A 21,864-nucleotide genomic window follows, 5' to 3' on the forward strand; every position below is an offset into this window, starting at 1 on the left:
TGGGGGGGCCCCTGGGCTGCTCCCACTGTGCTGGGGCCCAGCTGTCAGGGCAAAGCAACCCCCCATGGTGCCAGGGACTCAAAGCCCCCCTCAGCCCCATGGCACCTAGAACAAGCAGAGGCAGGGCTGGCGGGGGGGCCTGAAGGCTGGCGGCCCCCCCTCAGGCCTCTCTTCCGGGGGGTTGAGCAATAACCAGCCCATCCCCCACTGGCTCTGACCCCCAGCGGAGCTGCCCCCTGGCGCTGTGCAGAGAGAGCCGGCCTGGACCCTGCTGTCACAACCCCCTTTATTGGGATCCCAGGGCGCTGCCCCGAGGGGCCGGACAAACCCCAGGGGAGGGGGGGAAGGGGGAGTCCTCCCAGCCACTGGAGGGGGGGTTCAGGGTGGGGAGGGGTCAGTGTCACCCTCACACGCCCGCCGGCACCCCCAGCCCGGCCTCCCAATGTCCACGGATCTGCCAGGACCCCGGCCACGCGCCTGGCCTGGGTTGGGGTCCCCGGGTCCCCTGTCCATGAGCCCGGGCTCCTCAGCTCTGCGGACGCCCCAGGGATGCCCCCGCCTCGCCCCCCATTGGGCGCGGATCCGGCTCAGGTCCACACGCTGGCGCCAACGGCAGGACCCGGGCACAGTGCCGGACCATGGCACCGACCCCGTCGCCTGCCCCTGCTGCTGCCGGGGAGCTGGCAGTGCCCGCCGAGAGCCGGGCCCGTCTCCCTCGGGCGCCCGCGAGAGTCTGTCCTGGGGTCCGGGCGAGGCGCTGGCAGGGGCAGGCCGCACAGTCCTCGGCGGGCGGGCGGTGTCTGCAGGTCCTGCTACAAGATCTGGGCCTCTGCGGAGAGGGAGAGAGAGCAGGTTGCAGGGGGAGGGGCTCAGGGACCCCCCCCACTGGTCAGCACTGCCCCACGCCCATCGTCAGCCAGAATCGCCCTGCCCACGGGGCAGTGCCCGGCCGCTCGTCCCCCATCTCAGTGCAGACGCTGCCCCCCGGCCTCGCCCCAGCTCTTATCCACCAACCCGCTGCCCCCCGGCTGTCTGAGCCGTCAGCGGGGGGTGGGCCCACAGCCTCCCTCTCGGCCCTGTCTCCCTGCCCTCCCGTTCCATGCCCCCGTGCCACCGCATGCCCTCCTCACCCGCACCGTCCTGACGTCCCGCACCCGGCCGTACAGGGCCCACATACTGCCCTGTCCCCATGGCCTGGTAGCCCACTGCCACCCTCTGCTAGCCTGTGCCAGTCCATGCCATGGCACGCAGCGCCAATCCGTACCCACGCCCTGAGCCGTGGGGTCCCATAGCACCCCGTGCAGCCCCACGCCACACCAGCCAGTACGCTGCCCCACGCCCTCCACCCAACACTGCCTCACGCTGCCCCCCTCCTCCCCGGACCCCAGGTCACTCACTGGGCAGGGCCCTCATGTGCACGGCAGCTGCCAGGAAGTCATGCTTCTTGGTCTCATCTTTGCTGGGTTTTCTCAGACGGAGCCTGGGGGCAGAGCAGAGGGTTTGGTGGTGCTCTGCAGTCTCCACGTGTTGGCCATAGCTTCAGCCAGTTCCCCTGCAGCCCGGCAGGACAGATCCCCAGAGGGGACCCGGCCAGCTGGTGCAGCCCCTTACACCGTAACCTCTTAGCAAAGATTGGTACTTGGTGCCCAGGAACGTCCCAGCTCCCCCCAGGCCCTGGGATCACTAATGAATCTAGCCCCCCCAACCCCTGGGAGTTGGGTCTAGGTGACTCTGGGGCATGGGATGACCCTGGGGCAAATGGGGGGGGTTCCCTTGCATGTGGGGTGACTCTGGGTGTGGGATGACTCTGGGGCACATGGGGGGGGTTCCCTGGTGTGTGGGGCGAACTTGGGGCATGGGAGGGTTTTCCTGGGGTGTGGGGTGACTCTGGGGCATGTGGGGGGTTCCCTGCGGTGTGGGGCGACCCTAGGCTGAGGGGTGACTAGCAAGCAGGGGTGGCTGGAAGGAGGAGAACAGCCAGACCCCTGGCCGGGGGCTGCACAGGCAGAGCCATGGGGCCCTGGGGCAGAGGGGTCCCACAGCCTGGACGGGATCCAGACCCATTGCCAGCTCTCATTGCGGCCCGGAGACAATTCTCCCGGCCAGGCCCTGCTCTACTCACTCCAGGCTTGGCCCTGCCGAGCGCAGCAGGCCGGGGGAACGGCAGGACCCAGGCTGGGGGCGCCAGGATGCAGCCGGCTGGCAGTGGGGTGGCGACAGACATGCCCACGGGATGACTGGGAAATGGGTGCCAGGAGCGCGGCTGGGCAGTGCCAGCTCAGGCTGCGTCCCCATGATGCCTGGCAGGCTCTGGCTTGAGGAGTTCCTTAGCGGTGCCGCCCTCCCTTGCCACATGCCCAGGGCCTGGCATGAGTCAGTGCAAAGCCGAGAGCTCCAGCCGGAGCCCTCTGTCCGCAGCCAGCATCCTGCGCCCGGTTCCCACATGAGGTGACTGACTGAGCTCAGAGGGTGAGCCCAGCACCCCGGCCCCTGCCCGCCCTGTGCTGACAAAGGGCCTGTCCCAGCCGCGGGCGTGGGGCACCTACCAGACTGCGATGGTGATGCCCAGAACCACAGCCAGGATGAAGAAAGAGAAGATCCCGAGTGAGATCAGGATGGCGACCTTCTCCATGGGGTCGCTGCGATCTGCGGGGACAGACAGACGGACGTCACTGCCAGGGGATGCCCACAGCTCTCAGGACACCCCACCGGCTCCACCACACCACGCAGTGAGGACTAGGCAGGTAGGTTAATGCCACCCCCTCCTGCCCCTGACATGTTCATCAGAGACCCAGGAGCACCCAGTTGCCTGGCCTTTGGTAAAGAGGCAGGTGCTCCATTCACGGGGACAGCGTCCGGGCAGCTCTTTCCGTGCCATGCTGACTGGCATTCATTCCTCCAAGCCCGGCTGCCCCATTGCAAACCTCGCCTCCTCGCAGCTCCCCCTGCTCTGGGCAGCTCCTCACCCAGAGAAGGGGGCCAGTCTGTACGCTGACTCGCTGGCCCCGGGCACCTCAATCCGTGCGGGTTAGGTGTGGGCACGGTGCCCGGCCAGGCACAGGGGGGCCTTGCTCCCACCCGCCAGGCGCTGCCCGCTGCACTGGCTAGGCCAGGACCTCGCCCTCGCAGCCCCCCGCCTCCACCACGGGCCCCAGTCGCCCTCCCTGGCTTCCCTGCCAGTGCTACGAAGGGGCCGCTCACCGATGGGCTCAGGGTTGGGGGCCAGCGAGGGCATCTCGGCCGGGCTCTCCAGGCCGGCGTCGGTGGTGGCTTCGTCGCCTGGCATCACGGTCAGGCCTGCAATCGACAGCAGGAGAGAGGCTGGTTACTTGGGGAGGGGCCACATCCAGTGCCACAGGGCGGGGGCTGTGCCAGGCCACGGGAGAGCCGGGCGGGGCCTGTGCCAGGCCCAGGGGAGAGCCGGGCAGGAGTCATAGAATCATAGGCTATCAGGGTTGGAAGAGACCTCAGGAGGTCACCTCGTCCAACTCCCTGCTCAAAGCAGGACCAACCCCAACTCAATCATCCCAGGGTAAATCATCCCGCACCAGGCTGGGGGGAGAGCAGGGTAGGGGTTGCAAAACCCACTGCAAAACAGTGAGAAGCGCTGGCCCAGGAGACGCTCAGGAGACTGACCCCCGGCAGAGTCCCCAGAGATGCCTTCCTGCCCCGTCCCCAGAGCCCTGGCCCTGGGCGCCCCGGCTGCCCCTCCTCACCTGGCCCGGGTGTGGCCCGCGCCTCGGCACTCCACTCGCTCCAGTTGCCGGCGTCCAGAAAGTCCTTGGCGCCAACCTGCACCACGTGCTCCAGGCCGGAGAAGGCGTCGGTGATGACTTCAGAGAGGTTCACGGTCTCCACCATGGACCAGGAGCCGTGCGCGACGGGCCGGTACTGGAGCCGGAACTTCAGCTGGAAATGCGGCTGCTTGGGCCAGGAGGCCGGGTACTGCCAGCGAACCCGCAGCCGCCGCGGGGCCGACGGGACCGGCTCCACCACCAGGCCTTCCGGAGGATCCGGCTTAACTGGATGGGGACAGACATGGGCAGCACCGTGAGCCCACCTGGCTGGGCTGCTGCCTCCCAAGGGCTCCCCTGGGGGCTCTACCCAGGGTGGGGAGCGGCTCAGCCGGGCAGGGGAGGACCCCAGAGCTCTCAGCCCGGTTCGCCACAGCCCCCAGGCTTGGTCCGAATTGGCCCCTTGCTGGCAGCTGCAACCCAGGGCTGGCTGGGCCCTGGGGAAGGAGCGGCCTGCCCGTGGGGGCCGCCTGCCAGGCAGGGCCCTGCTCGGTGCCCATGGGGTGGGGGCTGGCACTCACTGATGGCCTGCATGGTGACGTCGAGCAGCCGGAAGCTGGAGCCCAGCGGGTTCACCTCAGTGACGTTCAGCCGGTAGGAGCTCCAGAACTCACACCTGTGCACGCTGCAGGTGTGCGGGTGCCCGGGGTCCTGCACGCACGGCCCCACCTGGCTGGGCTGGGTCCTGCTGACAAGAGCACAGGGCAGTCGGTGCCAGGCTGCCGAGCCACAGCTGTTTTGCGGGGTGAAAAGCTCTCGCCCACACAGCAAACACAGCCGGGGCGGGGCGCCAAGGCACCTGACCCATGGCCCCCAAGTGCCACGCAGCTGCGACCTTGGCCAGGCCGGTCCTTCAGCGCAGGCTGGGACAGGGTCTGAATGGTAAACCAGGAGAGTTGGGGGTGTCTGTGTCCCAACTGCCCCCAAACAGCGGGCACAGGGGGCCCCTTTGTACTAAAGCACTGTGCCAGCCAGTCTAGATGGGCATGCACCAGGTAACCCCCTGCCCTGCCCTGCCATGCCCTGCTACACACACAGACTTTTGCTCACCATGTGATCCCCAAGCCCCTCGTGCAAAGCCGTGCTGGGAGCCACGCAGGCACCCGGGTGCGGGCGCACCCCTGTGAGGGGCTGGCCCGTGCATGCAGGCCCGTGCATTGCACACTCACAGGCAGGTCTGTGCAAATCCTGCGTCAGGCCCCGCATGCATACGGCCCGTGCACTGGCAGCCGCAGCCTGGGCATGGTCTAGGGCCCGGGAGCTGCAGCCAGTGAGGAGCAGCAAAGGGAAGGCAGGGTGCCGAGGCCATGGGATGGGGCAGGGGCCATGGTGCGGAGAGCCCTGGGGCAGCGGGGAGCCTCTGGGCTGGCGCCAGGCCCCTTTTCTTCCTGTGGCAGGAAGGTGGGGCGCCAGGGCCGGGTGGGGATTCCCCACGGCGCTGTTCTCGCGCACTGGCATGACAGGAAACGGGCCAGGATGTTTATCGGGCTGGAAACTCCTGCGGGGGCTGCAGGATGACGCGTGGGGGCTGGATCGGGGGCACTGGGCCTTGGGCAGCGTGCGTACGGGCTCCGGCTGTAAGGCAGGGACCCGGCTCCGCAGGCCGGACACAGCGGGCCGGGGGTGAGCGGCTGGGGCGGGGCTGGCTCAGTGCCTGGGAGAGGCTGTCGGCTGTGGGCAGAGCCGGGGCCCCTGGCTAGGGGCTGGCCAGGCTGCTGTGGGTCCAGGACTGGGGGCAGGTCTCGGAGTCCCTGGCCAGGGGCTGGGGCCGGGGGGAGGGGGAAACTGGCCCCAGTAGGTGCTGCTCGGACAGCTCCGGAGACTCCAGCCCCTTCTCCCCCCAGAGTGGGCAGTGCCAGGCAAGCTCCCCCGCCCAGCCACGTGCCTTGCCTGCCCTGCGGGACGGGGGTTTGGGCCCAGCCTCACTGCGGGCCAGCCGGCTAATTCTGCTTGTGCCATGCCAGGCTGGGCACTGGGCATCACGGGTACGGTGGGTGCTGTGAGGTGAATTCTGGGGGCCCCGGCACCCTTGGGCAGGCAGGGTCCGGGACTGGGCTGTAGCGGGTAGGGGAGGAGCCGGGTCCTACCTCCATTTCTCACCGTCCATCAGCAATTTCTTCCTGGTCGTGGAGAGAAACGGGAAGGCAGCCAGTGAGTCTCGGGGCCCAGGACGGGGCTTTCGAAACGTGCCAGCAAACCCGGCTGGGGGGCCGGGCCCGGGGGCAGAGGCGGGGAGGGGGAGGGCACGCTGGCGGCACGGCCGTCACTGGCCCTGGCTCCCCGGCACTCTTCCAAACCCAGCTTGAGAGACACGTTGGGGGTCGCAGGCAGGGGCTGGAGAGAAGCCCCGGGCACTGCAGGGAGGCCGAATGGATTCAGCAGGGGGCGCTCCCCGCTCGGAGCCAACGCAGGTGCCCGGGCTGCAGTGCGGCACTAGGGGGCGCTGTGCCGCTGGCCGCATCCCTCGCACGCCCGGGGGGCGAGCGCAGCGCATCACGCGATTTACGAAGCGCCAGGCCGTCGGGTCTGTGCCAGGGTTAGGCTGCAGGTTCCTCGGGCAGGGCCGCAGCAGCCATTCGAGCACGGGGGGCAGAGCTGTCAGCCCCAGGATCCCAGGCGGGACCCAGCGGGGGGAGAGGATCCCGCTCGGTCTCTCGTCCGTTCCTGGGAACAGGCCGCAGTTTGTCACTTCCTAGCCTAACCGGCGGCGTGGAGCTGCCCCGTGCTGACAACAGCGGCTGTGCTCCACCCTAGAGGTGGCTGCATGTCTGTGCTGAGGGAAGCACACAGGTGACACTTTGCAAAGTGCCCGGGCGTGAAGAGGAACGACTGTCCCAAACGCAGCCAGCTGGCGCCTCCTCGCCGCCTCATCAGCCGACAGCCCTGCCCCGGCCCCAACCCTGAGTCACGTAACACATCCACACGCCCCGGTGCAAGTCTGGGAATCCTGGGAGCGTCCCCACAGGGGTAGACCCTGCCGTGCATGGCCCCCATGCAGTGCACTGGCCCGGGCTGTCTGGCTGCTAGTGATGGCGGCTGGTGACGTCCCACGAAGGGTCTAACAGGGGCTTGTGCTTCCCAGGGTGAGCCCCGGCCATGCTCCGTGTCCGTCTGCAGCCTACGGAGGTCAGCCTGCAGGATCCGCCCCCCGAGGGGGATTCTGCCCCTGCCTGGGGATGGGGTTGGGTGATTTCACCTTCCTCTGGGCGCCCGTGGAACCCCCTCTCCGCCCGGAGCTAGGCACTGACCCTGTGCCCAAAGGGGGGCCTGGAGGGGAGAGGGAGGGGCTGGAGCCCTGCACCAACTCTCCCCAGCTTCAAAGGGACCCGCAGCTTCCTTCCTCCCGCGGCAGCATGGGGAGCCGAGCCCCGCCTCGCTTCCGAGGGCAAATCCTCCCTCCCAGAGCACTGGACACGGCCCTGGGGCAGGAGCAGCTGGAAGATCCGGCTGGGAGACTCTTCCCATCACAGGCTGCCCACAGGGAAGGACGGGACGGCAGCTTCCCCAGCCAGGCGGCTCGGACACCGGGTCCAGCTCTCCTCTCTGTGGTGGGGATCGGCTCCCCCGGGGCGGAATCGGGCCCCTGCAGCAGCCTGGGGACAAGGGCCCTGATTTTGCTCTGGGGTAACTTGAGAGCCGCTCCCCTGACCCCAGTGCCGGGCCCCTGTCGAGCCCCCGAATTCTCTGTCCCCACTGGGCCCCAACACCTCCCCACAGAGGCGACAGGCCCCTGGCTAAGGCAGCCGCTCTATTCCCCCGGGGGCTCAGCTGTGTCCCTCACACACCCACCCCGCTGAGACCCTGCTCCCGGCCTCCCAGGGCGGCTGCTCTTCGGGAACCTGCCCGGCGCCCTGTTCCTCCCTCAATCTGCTCCGGGGCGGCATTTCCCACCCCCGCCAGGTGTGGGAGCAAACGGCTCCGAGCCAGTCCCCAGCCCCCGGATACACACACAGCATCCTGCTCTCCTGCGCCCTGCCTCGCATTACACACCCCGGGCGGTTCAGCGGACAGGGGGCCGCTCCGGGAGTTCTAGTCCCGCTCTGCATCCAACACCCTGTGCCACCCAGTGTGCCTCAGTTTCCCCCTCCGCAGAATGGGGCTAATGCGCTCGACCTTCCTGTGGCCAGTGCACTGAAAATGAGGGAGGGATGCACGCTGCGGGAGCGAAGCACTGCGACCATTCACTCCCCTTGTCGTGCTGCCCGGAGCGGGGCCCTGCTCGCCTTGGCCCCTGAGCGCAGAGCCAGGCCCGTGAGGAAAGCGATCAGCACGACTGCACTGCGCAGGCCCCCGAAGGCCCCAGGCAGGATCGGGCCCTGGCTGTGCTGGGGGCTGCCCGTACCCAAGGCTCAGCCCGGCCCCGGGGAGCTCCCACCCTGCGGGTGGCTACGCGGTGAGCTGGGGGCAGTTCCCAGGCGAGCAGATGTATCCCTGTAAATCTGACTGGGCCAGGGCGCTAATCACATGGCATGGCTGCACAGCCAGGGTGCTGGGCGGGGGCGAGGTGCCCCCAATACGTGCTCCTCGGAGGCTCTAGGCACACGCCCGGCGGTGGGGCAAGCAATGTGCTTAGTGCCCTGGCCCGCTCCCGGCTAGCGCGGGTACGGCTCCTCGAGCCAGGGACCTCCCACCCCGCTCACAGCACGACGGAGCGTCCCTGGGCAGGCGGGGCCGGAGGAGGCCGGGAACCGACCCCACAAGTCAGTGACTCCAGGCCAGAGGCAGGCCTAAGCTCACTGGTGGGTGCAGAGAGACGGGCTCCGAACACGGGGGGCCTGGCAGCCGAACATGGAAACCAATCAACGGCTGGGCACGTTCTCTGCTCCAGAAACAGACGCCGGGTCCCCACGTCTTACAGGGGGGCAGGAAGGTGCCCCAGACAGCAACAGGTAATCACCCGGGAAAACGGCCTCCCCCATTTCTGCACAGCTCTGCTAGGGACTCCTCAGGGCTTATGTCCCATACAGACCCATCTCTCCAGCCCTCCATCCACCCCCCAACTCTCTCCATCCATCTCTCCACCCACCCATCCCGACACACGCCCATCTACCTAGCTATCCATCCATCCATCCACCCCCCCATCTCTCTCCACCCACACACTCACCCACCCGTCCCCAGCCACACCCATCTATCTACAGTGGACGAGAAGCTGGATATGAGTCGGCAGGGTGCCCTTGTTGCCAAGAAGGCTAATGGCATTTTGGGATGTATAAGTCGAGGGACGTGATCGTTCCCCTCTATTCGACATTGGTGAGGCTTCACCTGGAGTACTGTGTCCAGTTTTGGGCCCCACACTACTGGGGCTGGGACACATGACTTACAAGGAGAGGGTGAGGGAACTGGGATTGTTTAGTCTGCAGAAGAGAAGAATGAGGGGGGATTTGATAGCTGCTTTCAAGTACCTGAGAGGTGGTTCCAAAGAGGATGGTTCTAGACTATTCTCAGTGGTAGAAGATGACAGAACGAGGAGTAATGGTCTCAAGTTGCAGTGGGGGAGGTTTAGGTTGGATATTAGGAAACACTATTTCACTAGGAGGGTGGTGAAGTGCTGGAATGGGTTCCCTAGGGAGGTGGTGGAATCTCCTTCCTTTGAAGTTTTTAAGGTCAGGCTTGACAAAGCCTTGGCTGGGATGATTTAGTTGGGGATTGGTCCTGCTTTGAGCAGGGGGTTGGACTAGATGACCTTCTGAGGTCCCTTCCAACCCTGATATTCTATGATTCTATCTGATCCGTTTCTATCGAATGACTTCATTCTCACACGAGCAGACAGAGGCACTCGGTCACTCCCTGGCAGCTGGCTTTGCCTTTTCCAACACTCCTGGTGCTTTCCATCCTCGCTTCCAAACCGATCCCTGTGCAGATTTCACCCCCGCCCCCGGCGGTTTGCCCGGGGAGCACGCCGCTCGCCCAGCCAGCATTCCATGGGGTGGGGTGATGGCGCTGGGCCGTGGACGGGGCCTTCCCAGCTCCGACTTCCACCGCCGCCAGCAGCCACCCCAGGCCGGATTTCTGCCTCGTTAAAGCCAGGCTTCGGGCACGGGACTGAAGCGGCTCCAGGGCACCTGGCCACGAACCCCCAGCTCTGGGGTTGTTTTAACTGAAGGAAAACGGGTTCCTCAAGCATGCGCCCCGCAGCAAGCCAGCGGCAGCCCCCAGAAAACGCCGCTCGGCCTGTTTTAATAAGCAGGGCTGGGTTCAAAGACCCACTGTTGGATAACTGAGAGCTCTGTGATAATGAAAAACACGGTTCTCTTATTTCCCCAACGCCTTTCATCCGAGCAGACCCCAAAGCGCTTCCTGAGGCTGCGACAGGCAGCAAACTTCAGTCACTCTGATCCCCGCCCACCTGCGAACCCAGCCCACCCTCCCGGGGATGAGAAGCCTCCAGCCAAACCCAGAGTCATTCATCAACAATACTTTTATGGCCCCATCTCATTTTCATAAACAAGGTTGGACTCTCCATCTCCCCTGAAATGCAGCCAAGTCTGGGGTGGAACGCAGTGCGTAGGAATGCTACGCAGTGCTTGAGGCCAGGACGTGACAGGGAATCCCGTCTGCAGGGAGAACCGAAGGTGTTCCCCGAGCTGAGGCCACCGTGGCTAACACCCCAAAGTGAGTGGCATCCCCCCCCCGCACACATGGCCCAGCCCTACCGGTAGGTGGTGATGTATCTGGTGGGGAGGAACGTCTCCACGCTGGGTGTCCAGGAACAGGAGAAATTCTCGTAGTCAGAAGCTCGGCAGGTGACGGACGGGATCCCGGGCAGGTCTGGTGCCGGAAGGGAGGAGACGTTTAGGGGACTCTCCAGGGGCCCCCAGCAAACCAGAGCCTCCCGCCCCGACACCCTGGGCTTTCGGCTGCTAGGGGGCGCTGGGCTGGGTACCAAAGTCCCCGACGGAACCAAGGGCACCCATGGGGGGGCTGTGTGAAGGGATGGGGGGGGGCTGCCCGCTGAGGCCTATCCCCTGGCCAGCCCACGCCCGGCACAGCTGGCCTCCCGGCAGCATGGAAAGCAGCACGTTCACCCCAGTGACAAGCGGGTCCAGTCAGGTCCCAGAAGGGGCATCCCCGTGCCCAGCCCGGCCCCCCGGCGCCCCGCGTGGCAGCTGACTTACAGCCCAGCCGGAGGGAGACGGAGCGGAGGAGCTGCCCGGTCCCCTCATGGCAGCTGTAGTCTCCTCCCGCAGCAAGCTCGGCCTCTGGCAGCAGCAGGTCGCCGTCCCGCAGGATGCAGCCCTCCGGGAGCGCGGCCGCCCCGTCCCGCCGCCACTCCACCCCCGAGCTGGGGACAAGAGGCCGGGCACTCGGTGAGCAGAGAGAGAGGGCCTGGCTCCTGGCACTGCCACGTCCAGACCCAGCACGGCTGGTGTGTGAGCACAGGAATAGCAGGGGCTGCGGGGCAGGAGTGAGGGGCAGCGCAGGGCTGTGGGGCGGGGACCCAGGGCTGGGATAGCAGGGGGCTACGGGTCGGGAGTGAGGGGCAGCGCAGAGCTGTGGGGCGGGGACCCAGGGCTGGGACAGCAGGGGGCTACGGGTCGGGAGTGAGGGGCAGCGCAGAGCTGTGGGGCGGGGACCCAGGGCTGGGACAGCAGGGGGCTGCGGGTCAGGAGTGAGGGGCAGCGCAGGGCTGTGGGGCGGGGACCCAGGGCTGGGATAGCAGGGGGCTACGGGTCGGGAGTGAGGGGCAGCGCAGGGCTGTGGGGCGGGGACCCAGGGCTGGGACAGCAGGGGGCTGCGGGTCGGGAGTGAGGGGCAGCGCAGGGCTGTGGGGTGGGGATCCAGGGCTGGGACAGCAGGGGCTGCGGGTCAGGAGTGAGGGGCAGCGCAGAGCTGTGGGGTGGGGACCCAGGGCTGCGACAGCAGGGGGCTGCGGGTCGGGAGTGAGGGGCAGCGCAGGGCTGTGGGGTGGGGACCCAGGGCTGGGACAGCAGGGGGCTGCGGGTCAGGAGTGAGGGGCAGCGCAGAGCTGTGGGGCGGAGACCCAGGGCTGGGACAGCAGGGGGCTGCGGGTCAGGAGTGAGGGGCAGCGCAGAGCTGTGGGGTGGGGACCCAGGGCTGGGACAGCAGGGGGCTGCGGGTCAGGAGTGAGGGGCAGCGCAGAGCTGTGGGGCGGGGACCCAGGGCTGGGATAGCAGGGGGCTGCGGGTCGGGAGTGAGGGGCAGCGCAGGGCTGTGGGGCGGGGACCCAGGGCTGGGACAGCAGGGGGCTGCGGGTCGGGAGTGAGGGGCAGCGCAGGGCTGTGGGGCGGGGACCCAGGGCTGGGACAGCAGGGGGCTACGGGTCGGGAGTGAGGGGCAGCGCAGAGCTGTGGGGCGGGGACCCAGGGCTGGGATAGCAGGGGGCTACGGGTCGGGAGTGAGGGGCAGCGCAGAGCTGTGGGGCGGGGACCCAGGGCTGGGACAGCAGGGGGCTGCGGGTCAGGAGTGAGGGGCAGCGCAGGGCTGTGGGGCGGGGACCCAGGGCTGGGACAGCAGGGGGCTGCGGGTCGGGAGTGAGGGGCAGCGCAGAGCTGTGGGGTGGGGACCCAGGGCTGGGACAGCAGGGGGCTACGGGTCGGGAGTGAGGGGCAGCGCAGAGCTGTGGGGCGGAGACCCAGGGCTGGGATAGCAGGGGGCTGCAGGTCAGGAGTGAGGGGCAGCGCAGAGCTGTGGGGCGGGGACCCAGGGCTGGGACAGCAGGGGGCTGCGGGTCGGGAGTGAGGGGCAGCGCAGAGCTGCGGGGCGGGGACCCAGGGCTGGGACAGCAGGGGGCTGCGGGTCGGGAGTGAGGGGCAGCGCAGAGCTGTGGGGCGGGGACCCAGGGCTGGGATAGCAGGGGGCTACGGGTCGGGAGTGAGGGGCAGCGCAGAGCTGTGGGGTGGGGACCCAGGGCTGGGACAGCAGGGGGCTGCGGGTCAGGAGTGAGGGGCAGCGCAGAGCTGTGGGGCGGGGACCCAGGGCTGGGATAGCAGGGGGCTACGGGTCGGGAGTGAGGGGCAGCGCAGAGCTGTGGGGCGGGGACCCAGGGCTGGGATAGCAGGGGGCTACGGGTCGGGAGTGAGGGGCAGCGCAGAGCTGTGGGGCGGGGACCCAGGGCTGGGACAGCAGGGGGCTGCGGGTCAGGAGTGAGGGGCAGCGCAGGGCTGTGGGGCGGGGACCCAGGGCTGGGACAGCAGGGGGCTGCGGGTCGGGAGTGAGGGGCAGCGCAGGGCTGTGGGGCGGGGACCCAGGGCTGGGACAGCAGGGGGCTGTGGGTCGGGAGTGAGGGGCAGCGCAGAGCTGTGGGGTGGGGACCCAGGGCTGGGACAGCAGGGGGCTGCAGGTCGGGAGTGAGGGGCACCAGCAGAGCTGTGGGGCGGGGACCCAGGGCTGGGATAGCAGGGGGCTGCGGGTCGGGAGTGAGGGGCACTGGCAGAGCTGTGGGGTCGGGGTCTCCCCCTCCACCCCTCCTGCTCGGAGCTGGGTCCGTTCCAGCCCTCGTGTGAGCAGAACCAGAACCGAAACCGGGCACCCTCCCCCGCCCAGTGGGGACCTACCGTCCGGGGGCGCCGGCGCACGACAGGACGACGTCCGCTCCCACCTGGCCGTACTGCACACCTGGAACGGGCACAGAGCAGGCGCGTGAGCAGGTACCGTGGGGGGCAGGGGCTTCGGTTCCTGGGGCTGAGCACCGCAAAGGGCCCGCGGACACGGGGTCCAGGCCCAGCATCCGGCATCTCTGGGGTACCCGGGAGCAGCCCCCTGGGTGTGTGACCGGCCGGGGCGAGCAGGGGGCCCAGCAGGGACGACACCCTGGAGACCAGGGCGGCGGGGCCCCCAGGGCCTGTGCTGGGCACGGGGAGCCCCAGGGCAGCCAGGGTTCTCTTTGCCCCCGGCACGGGGCACGGGAGGAGCCGGGGGTGGGGGTTTGCTCCAAACCTTTGGAGCTGCCCCCGGGATCCCTTCCCAACCCCCCCCGCTCAGAGCACAGCTCCCCATCTGGGGATCCCCTGCCCCAGGAACCCTTCACAGCCCCCGCAGAGCACAGCCCCCTGCCTGGGCATCCCCTGCCCTGGGACAGGTCTCCTCTCCCACAGCCCACCCCCACCCCAACACGGCTACTGAAGGGAACTGAACGTGGAACTGAAGGGGCCCCAAAAGCAAATGACACTGGCCAGAGCTGGCAGCCTCCGCGGGAGGGGCCTGGCCCAGGAGAGCCAAGCAGGGGGGCTGGGGATCAGCGGAGCTGGGTGGGGAGAGGGACTGTGCTTGGAACAGCAGGGGCTGCGGGTCGGGATTGAGGGGCACCGCCAGAGCTGGGACAGAAGAGTCGGGTTATTTAACCTGAAAGCAGGATCAGGCTGCGCCCCCCGGCACTGGGAGGTTCACAAGGGTGGATGTCCTGAGCAGGTTTCTCATCCTGGCTCTGATCCTGACTCGTTCCAGAGCCGGGGGGAAATGCACCGTGCCTCAGTTTCCCCATGTGTAAACTGGGGATGGTCCTACTGAGCCCCCACCCAGGGGGCTGGGAGGGCCAGTGCCGTGCTGTGCTTGGCTTGCACGGCTGGTACGAGCCACAGGGTGGCGCGGGGCCGGGCACGCGGGGCCCAGGGGCTGAGCCTTCCTCCCCTCACCTTCCTCGCGCCAGCCTTCCCCCGCAGCGACAGAGGCGGACGCCAGGGCTGCAGCCAGAAGCACCATCACCCTTCTGAGGCCTGGGGTGGGAGGGCACATCTGGGGGGAAAGAAAACACCCCGTTACCCCCCCGCGCAGAGTCCCCTGTGCCCAGCCACTCCCACGCTGGGCTCCAGCAATCACTGGCCAAGAACGGGGCTGGGCTGGCCAGGGCTGCCTTGCCCAGAGCCCCCTCCCTGCAGGAAACAGAGCCCCACGCTGAGCCAGGGGCCCTGGGGCTTCCCTGTGTATCAGATCAGTCCTGGGGAAATCAAACAGAGGGCAGCAGGCAGAGATGGGCGCGCACAGACACACACAACACAACACAACACAACACACACACACCCCCCCGAGCCAGCCAGGACGGCTCCATCACCAGTGGCTGGCCAGGCCCGGCTGGCTCCGAGTGGCAGGGTCGCCCCTTGTGCCTGCCCCATGCTGGCCGGGGCTCCAGGGGCAGGGGGCAGAGCAGGAGCCGGGGCGACAAGGGGGGCCGACCGGCAGTGTGGCCAGCAAGTCACAAGGCAGGCATGCAGGGGAGGAGGAGACGCTGGAGAGGGCTGTGGCTGAAGCAGGCACATGGATAACGGGTCCCCCACATCTCTCCATCAGGGGTCCCGCAGGCAGAGGCAGGGAGGGTGACACGGCACCAGGGGGTGCCTGAGCCGGTGGGGATGGGGACACGGTCCTGCAGGATGCCGGGGAGGGGAGAGTGGGGGGGTGGGCCCGGCACGGGGGCCGTGCTCATGCCCTGCCTTCCTGCACTCTGGAGTCACCCCGCCACCGGGGCTGAGTCCGACACACTTGGGCCACCAAGAAGCAGCCGGCCCTGAGCTCAGCCTCTGCCCCGGACAGGGGCCTGAGGTGGGGAGACTTACTGCCCGGCTGTGGGACCTTGCGGGAGCCGCTCCTGAGGTGAGGGTCCCGTCACCAGCCCGCGGCTCGCTCCAGAGAAGGGGCCGGTGCGAGGGGCCCCGGTTCCCTACAGAGCCGCGATGGAGGGACAGAGTGAGCGGGGCCTCCAGCTCCCGCAGGTGGGGGACGGACTGAGCCACGCAGAGCCCTGGCCACCTGCCCCTCCCTGCCCAGCCAAGCACGGGGAACGCAGCCAGCCGAGCGCCACGGTGGGAGAGCCCTGCAGAGACGTGCCGTATCTGGGACCAGCGCAGCCCGGGCACAGACGCCACGGCCGTCCCTGCTGCCTGGCTTCCTCCCGTGCCCCTGTGCCGCACCCCCAGCCAGGAGCGCGGCATGCCACAGACCCCCACCGTGGCTCTGGCCAATGCCACCCATGCGCCATGGAGCCACTCGGCTCGCGGCCCGGCCCCCCACCAGCCCCTCTTTCAGGACACAGTATCTCTGTGGAGCACTGGGGGGGGGCGGGGGGGAGAACAGGGCTCGGGGAGGCCCCCCGTCCCCGTGGGGAGGGGACTGAGCTATCTGGGTCAGCTCAGCTCCAGGGACAAGACACCCAGCATGGGCCTTCTTGGCACCGTGTCTGAGCACAAGGAGGTGCCGCCCAGCTCCTAACTCCCTTGGGCTTCAGAGACAGTTCGGAGCCTAAACCCCTCTGAGGATCCAGGCCTGAGTGTCCAGCTGCTGTGGGCAATATAGACAATAGGGGCCCAGCCACGGAAACGCCCCCAGCCTGGGGTTAGTCTGGCCCAGCTCCCCAAGGCAGAGCTCATGGCTCCCCGCCCCAAGGGACAGAGCACCCAGCTGCCTCCTCCGCAGCCGGTTGCCTCTCCCCCCAGTCTCCTGGGTGAACCCCCCCACAGAGGGCCGGGACAAGCCCCCCCCCGCAGCACACATCCTGTACCGCTGCCCCTTGCCCCGGGGAAGAATTCCCCCGGTGCCACCTGCGCGCCAGGGTCAAACCCCGGGACAGGTACATCGGGGCAGACGCAGGGGGCACGTGGTCAGGCCGGCAGCAGAGACCCCATGAGACCAAAGCAGCCCCTGGGCCGGGGCCCGTAAGGACGTTGCTCGGTAACCCTGTGAAATAACCAGCAGAGGTGCCCGTCTCGCCACAGGCCGGGGGCTGGAGGGAGCTGGCACCCGGCAGGGGTGCTGCACCTGGCCCGGGGAAGAGGGTCTAGTTCACACGGCCGGGCAAGGAGATGTGACTCCGACCACAAAGGCCACGGCCACAACGCCAGGCCTGTGCTAGGATCCCGAGCCCAGAAACCGAAGACCCAAGCCTGGTGCATTGGGAACCAGGCCTAATGGGCACCCCCCACGCCCCTCGGGGTCCTCGAAAAGAGATGGGCGGAGCCGGCTGAAAGACGAGAGAAGGGGTAGGAGCGAGGTTCACCATCCCGGCTCCCACCCCAGCAGTCTCAGGGACCAGGCCCCTTCTTCGCCCTAGTTGTGACCGGAGCGGGCCAGAGCAAGGGACCCAGCACCATCCCCACCTCCAACTAAATCCCACGTGCGCCCTCTCTTTGTGTGTCCATTCTCCCCCCCCTCACTTCTTGCTCCGATCCCTGGTCTGCCTTGGGCTAACGAGTGTCTGGCTTAGCTGGCCACGGCTGTGTCGGTGAGCCGGTGAGCAGAGAGGCCGCCGAAGGCCAGGCCCTAGGCAGGCTGTGCCGGTACGAGTTGCCGGGTCTCGGTGTGGCTGGTCAGACCGTGTGCTGGGCCCGTGTCCAGCAGTGGGGTCACAAGGCCAGAGACGGACGCTGCAGGCTCTCTCTGGGCTGTTCTTTTCTCTCCCCTTTTGGGTGTGTTTGTCTGGGTCCAAAAAACGGGATCCAGCCCGTCTCAACTAACTTCTCCATTGCCCTGAAGGGCAGCTAGCACCATCAGACACCAGCCAAGAGCCGGCCAGACCAGGGGCTTTCCTGCTACATGCCCTCCAGCTAGAGGGAAATTAGAGGGAAATTAGGGAAATTTCGGCTGTTAGAACGAAAGCCAGACTCAATCCTTTACAATTCAGATGCTGTCCCTGCTTTTCCTTCTTTTCCCTCTCTCTGGGAAAAGGTTCAAACAGCGCCTCTCAGACCTCAGGGGTTCAGGAGCCAAATTAGTGATCAGCATTCCCCAAAGCCAGCCTAGCGTGAATTCACTGTTTCATTTACTCCAGTGCTATAGATTCAGAGCCCACCGCAAGGTGGGGAAAAGAGAGATTATTCTCACTGCACATAAGGAAGCTAATAACTTAACTGGTTAATAACATAGTACCAGCTTCCTGATCGGCTAATAGCTTAGCTCGGTTAATAATGAAATCGCCCAGTGTTTTAACATCACGAGCTGCAAAGAGCCGCAGGAGACACACTGAAGAGCCACTGGCAGCTCGTGGGCTGCGGCTGGAGCCTCGCCGGGGTAAGCGGCTGTTTCGGGGCGTTTGCCAGGGTGCTCAGCAGGCCGAGCTGGGTTTTCCAAGCCCTGGGCCATGTCTGACACGGTTTGATCCCAGACAGTTTCAGGGTCACGTTACCCTTTTTGACTCTCTGGGCCCACCGACCCCCTACCGCACTAATGGGCCAGTGTCTCCGAGGACACCGCAATCCAGAGGCTAGCCATCCACAGCCGGCTGGGCCCTGCCTGACCCACGCGGGGCTGCCGAGGGGAAGTGGTTGGAGCCCCAGGTGGCGGAGGGCTCGGAAGAGACCCTGGCTCGGCTCTGGCCCTGTATGGCTCTGTGTGGGTTTCTGGCTCTCCTTGCCACCCCGGGCATGAGCAGAAGGGGAGCAAGGAGCCATGCAGCAATTGGCAGCTCAAGTGTCTTTCCTGTCCCAGCCCCCATCTGCCACGCGAGGAGAGCAGCCCAAATGCATCCCTGTTCACCACACACGGAACATGTGTGTTGGGAATATGTTGTCACGTGAGTTAATCCAAGCCAGGCGAGATGTCCCCGCTTCCCACCGCGAGCCAGGATGTATGGGGGCTTCTGGCTGCCTCTCCCCTCGCGGGGCGGGTGGGGCTCATGGAGAGGCTCCAGGCAGACACAGCAATGAGCTCCCCACACGGGAGCTGGCTCGGAAGGATGCCTAGTGGGCAGAGCACTGTCCTGGGCGTCAGGAGACTTGGGCTCCATACCTCAGACCTGTCCCCGCCCCCGGGCCTCTGATTGCCCTCCCGCCCTGTCTCTGTCACGTCTGTTTAGACCGGGAGCTGAGCAGGGACTTTCTCGCTCTGTTTCTGTGCAGCACCCAGGCCCGGCTTTCAGCTCCATAATATACAAATATTGCCCCCGCGCCGATCAGCTCAGGGGAGGGAGGAGAGGGCTCCTGGGACACACTGTGCTCCGGTACGGTGAGAAAGTCTGTTTATTGTCAGAGCTGGCGCCAGGGGCAATCCGGCGGGCTGCGAGTTCCCTGCCAGGCCGCTCCGGGGTGTGCAAGGGGCAAAGGTCGGTCACCGGGAGGGAGGAGCCGGAGGCTGCCCAGGGTTGGCAAAAGCTGCACTGAATTAAAGTCTCTCTCTGGAACTTGGCCGGCTGCCCTGGCTGGCTGTAACTCCCGGGCCGTGAACAATGCAAGCGGCGCAGGGCCCGTGACTCAGGCCGGGAGCCCAGGGAATTGGTGTGCCGGCTGAGTGCAGGAGACACAGCTGACTGTGCATAGGCCACGCCACAGCGCTTACGGGGAAACAGGACCCGTGCGCCAGGAGCCCCGGCTGCCATTAACCCTTTGGCCAGGCCGTTACACAGAAGCGTCTGCGATCCGGGGAGGGAGAGGGCGTTCCCTGAAGCGCGTACAGGACGGGGGGATCTTTTCGGGCAAGAGGGGAGTGCAGATGACACTTCAGTTATGGGGTCTGTAGTTTATTATCGGTGGCACGGTCCTGCCCTGGACCGCCAGCCACGGACCGGGACCCCAGGGTGCCAGGCGCTGTGCACAGACCAGTATCTAGAACGGTTTGTTCTTACAAGTTGTGCCTCTTGATCCGGGCATCCATCCTGTGCCAGGCAGACAGGCCTGGAGTTCTTAGTGTTAATACGTCCCCTGCAATAGCGGCCAGAGGCGCCGATCAGCCCAAACTCCTCCCTCGGTGCAGGATCCGGACTGGGGCCACCGAAAGGCGGCAACGTGCAAACAGGACTGGAGGACGCAATCCCGCTAGGACCTTGCTCTGCAGTCCTGGCACAGCAGGTTGGCGGGGGCAGCCGGGGGGGGAGGGGAGGAGGAATTAAAAAAAGATGTGACTGGCGTGTTTTGCACTAGTGCGGTTTTGTTTCTCTGGCATCTGTTCTTGCCTGGCTCGTCTGTTTCAGTTTTGAGCTGTGGGGGAAGGGGGGAGCATGGCTGTGTGTTCGTAGGGCGCCTGGCTTGTGTGTATTGTGTGTTCGTACAGCACCTGGCTTCACGCCCCATGGGGGCCGATGACTGCGAGTGCAGTACAAGGAATGAGCGTTATAATTAGACAGTCAGGGTCATTTCACGACACTCACACACCTCCTGCGTGCAATGACAGCATTTGTCAGGAGCAGCTCTGAGCAAAATCAGCCTCCCCATGTGCTAGCTGCTGTACACACACGTAACAGTCCGAACAGTCAAAGGGTGGGAAGAGAAACTGAGGCACGAGTGGGGAAGTGACTCCCAGCATTCGGCGGGATCCCCCCGCAACACAGAGAGCCTCACACTACAGCTGGGCGCAACGCAAGGGTTCCGGCCCACAGGAAATCCCCACCTTTCGGCCCAACTCGGAACGAAACGGGGACATTTCCAAACACAATTCAATTCAGAAACACCAGCCTTGTCCAAGCACATCCACGTGACCGAACGGCCACTGTACGTTCATGTCCCCACTGCCTTCTGCGAGAGTCGTAGACTGCAGAGAAACACAAAGTGTGTTGATCATTTCCCTTCGAAATGCTCCAAAATCGATACACTCTTGGGGAACATTTCAATGCTGTCAGATCAGCGCTCGCCGCGGGAAACCCGTGGTGTGGGAAAACTTCCGACTGGTTCTGGTCCCTGCCCGGAGCAGGGAGCAAGCAGCGAGGTCGTGCTCCCTTTGGCTGGCTCCAGCTGGGCGCAGGGCAGAGCACCGAGATGTCTGAAAGAGTTTGACATGGAAAAAGCAACAGGCAGCTCCCATACCAAGGCCAGGAGTGTTTGTTTACACACAGATTCCTGGGCTCAGTGCACGGGGGGGGGGGGGGGGGGGGGGGGGGGATGGGGGGGGATGGCAGCAGGCAAGCCAGGATCCAGGCACCAAAACATGACTCAGGACCCACATGAAATCCACGACGCCGTTGGCTGGTGGGTCTGACACTTGCCGTCTCAAAGAGGCCAGGGAGGGTGGTGGTGGTGGGAGATTCAGATTTACTTAACGCTGGCGTAAATCCAGAGCAACACCACATGCCTTTTAAAGAGCGCCCCTCTCCACCCCCACTGGTGGACCTCGCCTGCACCGTGCGTCCGAGATCATGCTGGTGGGGGTCGGTCACGCCAGCAAGGGCAGGCCCAGGTGATTCCCAGAAGTACCCAAATGGCCGGGAATGTGCGAGTGACCACCCCATACAGGTCAGCATACGTACAGCCCTCGGCCTGACATCTGCCACAACCTGGAGCCATGCAGAATCACAGAATCTCAGGGTTGGAAGGGACCTCAGGAGGTATCTAGTCCAACCCCCTGCTCAAAGCAGGACCAATCCCCAATTTTTGCCCCAGATCCCAAATGGCCCCCTCAGGGATTGAACTCACAACCCTGGGTTTAGCAGGCCAATGCTCAAACCACTGAGCTATCCCTCCCCCCCAGGCCTGGCCTGAGTGCCCCTGGATTTACTCCTCCGCCACCGGAGCAGGATGTCCGCCCCAGACACGCCTGGTTTCGAGTTACACCCTGGGGAGCTCGCAGGGACGCAGTGAGAACGGCCTCTGAACCCAGGTCCAGCACCGCGCTAATGGCTCTGGCAGCCAGGATCCCTCCAGGCACACCAGTCCCCGGCTCCGTGCTGGAGGCTTGATCAGGCCAGAGTCTCCTGCAGAAAATCACGCGGCTGGCTCTCCCTGTGCCCGTTGGCCCCTTGGCATGGCAGTGCTGGGCTGCTCCCACCCTGGAGCGCAGCAAGGGGCCCCGGGGGCTCAGCTCAGGGCCGAGGTTTACTCGACACTGTTTATTAGAGGCTTGTTTGTTTATTGTCCGCCAAGGCCAGGGTTTTATTTTTCCACATCCTGCTGTGGGATTTATTTGGACAAGCAGTAACCAGCGATGTTTGGATTTCTTTCTCCTAGGGCAGCACCCAGCGTCCTTGACAGTTACAGATTAAACCTGCCTTTGATGCCATGTTTCCACTGTCCAAAGGCCGGACGCTGGGCAAATTCAGAGGGCCTGGAAACTGGGGACTGCTTTAGGTGTAGGAGGCGCCACCAAGCCCATGTGCACCCGGCTCCAACATTAGTGTCGAGCGGCATCCCAGCCCCAAGACCTTCCACTCTAGCCCCTGGGTTTTCACTTGCTCTGAACTGCCTAAGAAAGCCATCCCTAC

The 21,864-nt window shown here is 65.9% G+C and overlaps 1 protein-coding gene across 5 annotated transcripts in view; it reads right to left on the reverse strand.

The window, feature by feature from the left end:
- Nucleotides 1–393: 393 nt before the first annotated feature.
- The window catches only part of IL11RA (interleukin 11 receptor subunit alpha), a 66,293-nt gene continuing 44,822 nt past the window's right edge, over nt 394–21,864 (reverse strand). Inside the window, exons 2-12 of one of the 5 annotated variants that reach the window (XM_074952243.1) lie at nt 14,387–14,486; nt 13,310–13,370; nt 10,910–11,076; nt 10,448–10,562; nt 5,882–5,914; nt 4,316–4,482; nt 3,717–4,022; nt 3,202–3,297; nt 2,547–2,646; nt 1,398–1,480; nt 394–829 (exon numbers count right to left, since the gene is read on the reverse strand). In XM_074952243.1, coding sequence (XP_074808344.1) covers nt 813–829; nt 1,398–1,480; nt 2,547–2,646; nt 3,202–3,297; nt 3,717–4,022; nt 4,316–4,482; nt 5,882–5,914; nt 10,448–10,562; nt 10,910–11,076; nt 13,310–13,370; nt 14,387–14,486 — 1,245 coding nt within the window. In that variant the 3' untranslated portion in view covers nt 394–812. The remainder of the gene's footprint in view (nt 830–1,397; nt 1,481–2,546; nt 2,647–3,201; nt 3,298–3,716; nt 4,023–4,315; nt 4,483–5,881; nt 5,915–10,447; nt 10,563–10,909; nt 11,077–13,309; nt 13,371–14,386; nt 14,487–21,864) is intronic. The other 4 variants (XM_074952244.1, XM_074952242.1, XM_074952246.1 and 1 more) reach the window with 4 other exon arrangements.

The sequence above is a fragment of the Natator depressus genome, chromosome 5, assembly GCF_965152275.1.
Source record: "Natator depressus isolate rNatDep1 chromosome 5, rNatDep2.hap1, whole genome shotgun sequence".
In the NCBI taxonomy this organism is placed as follows: domain Eukaryota; kingdom Metazoa; phylum Chordata; order Testudines; family Cheloniidae; genus Natator; species Natator depressus.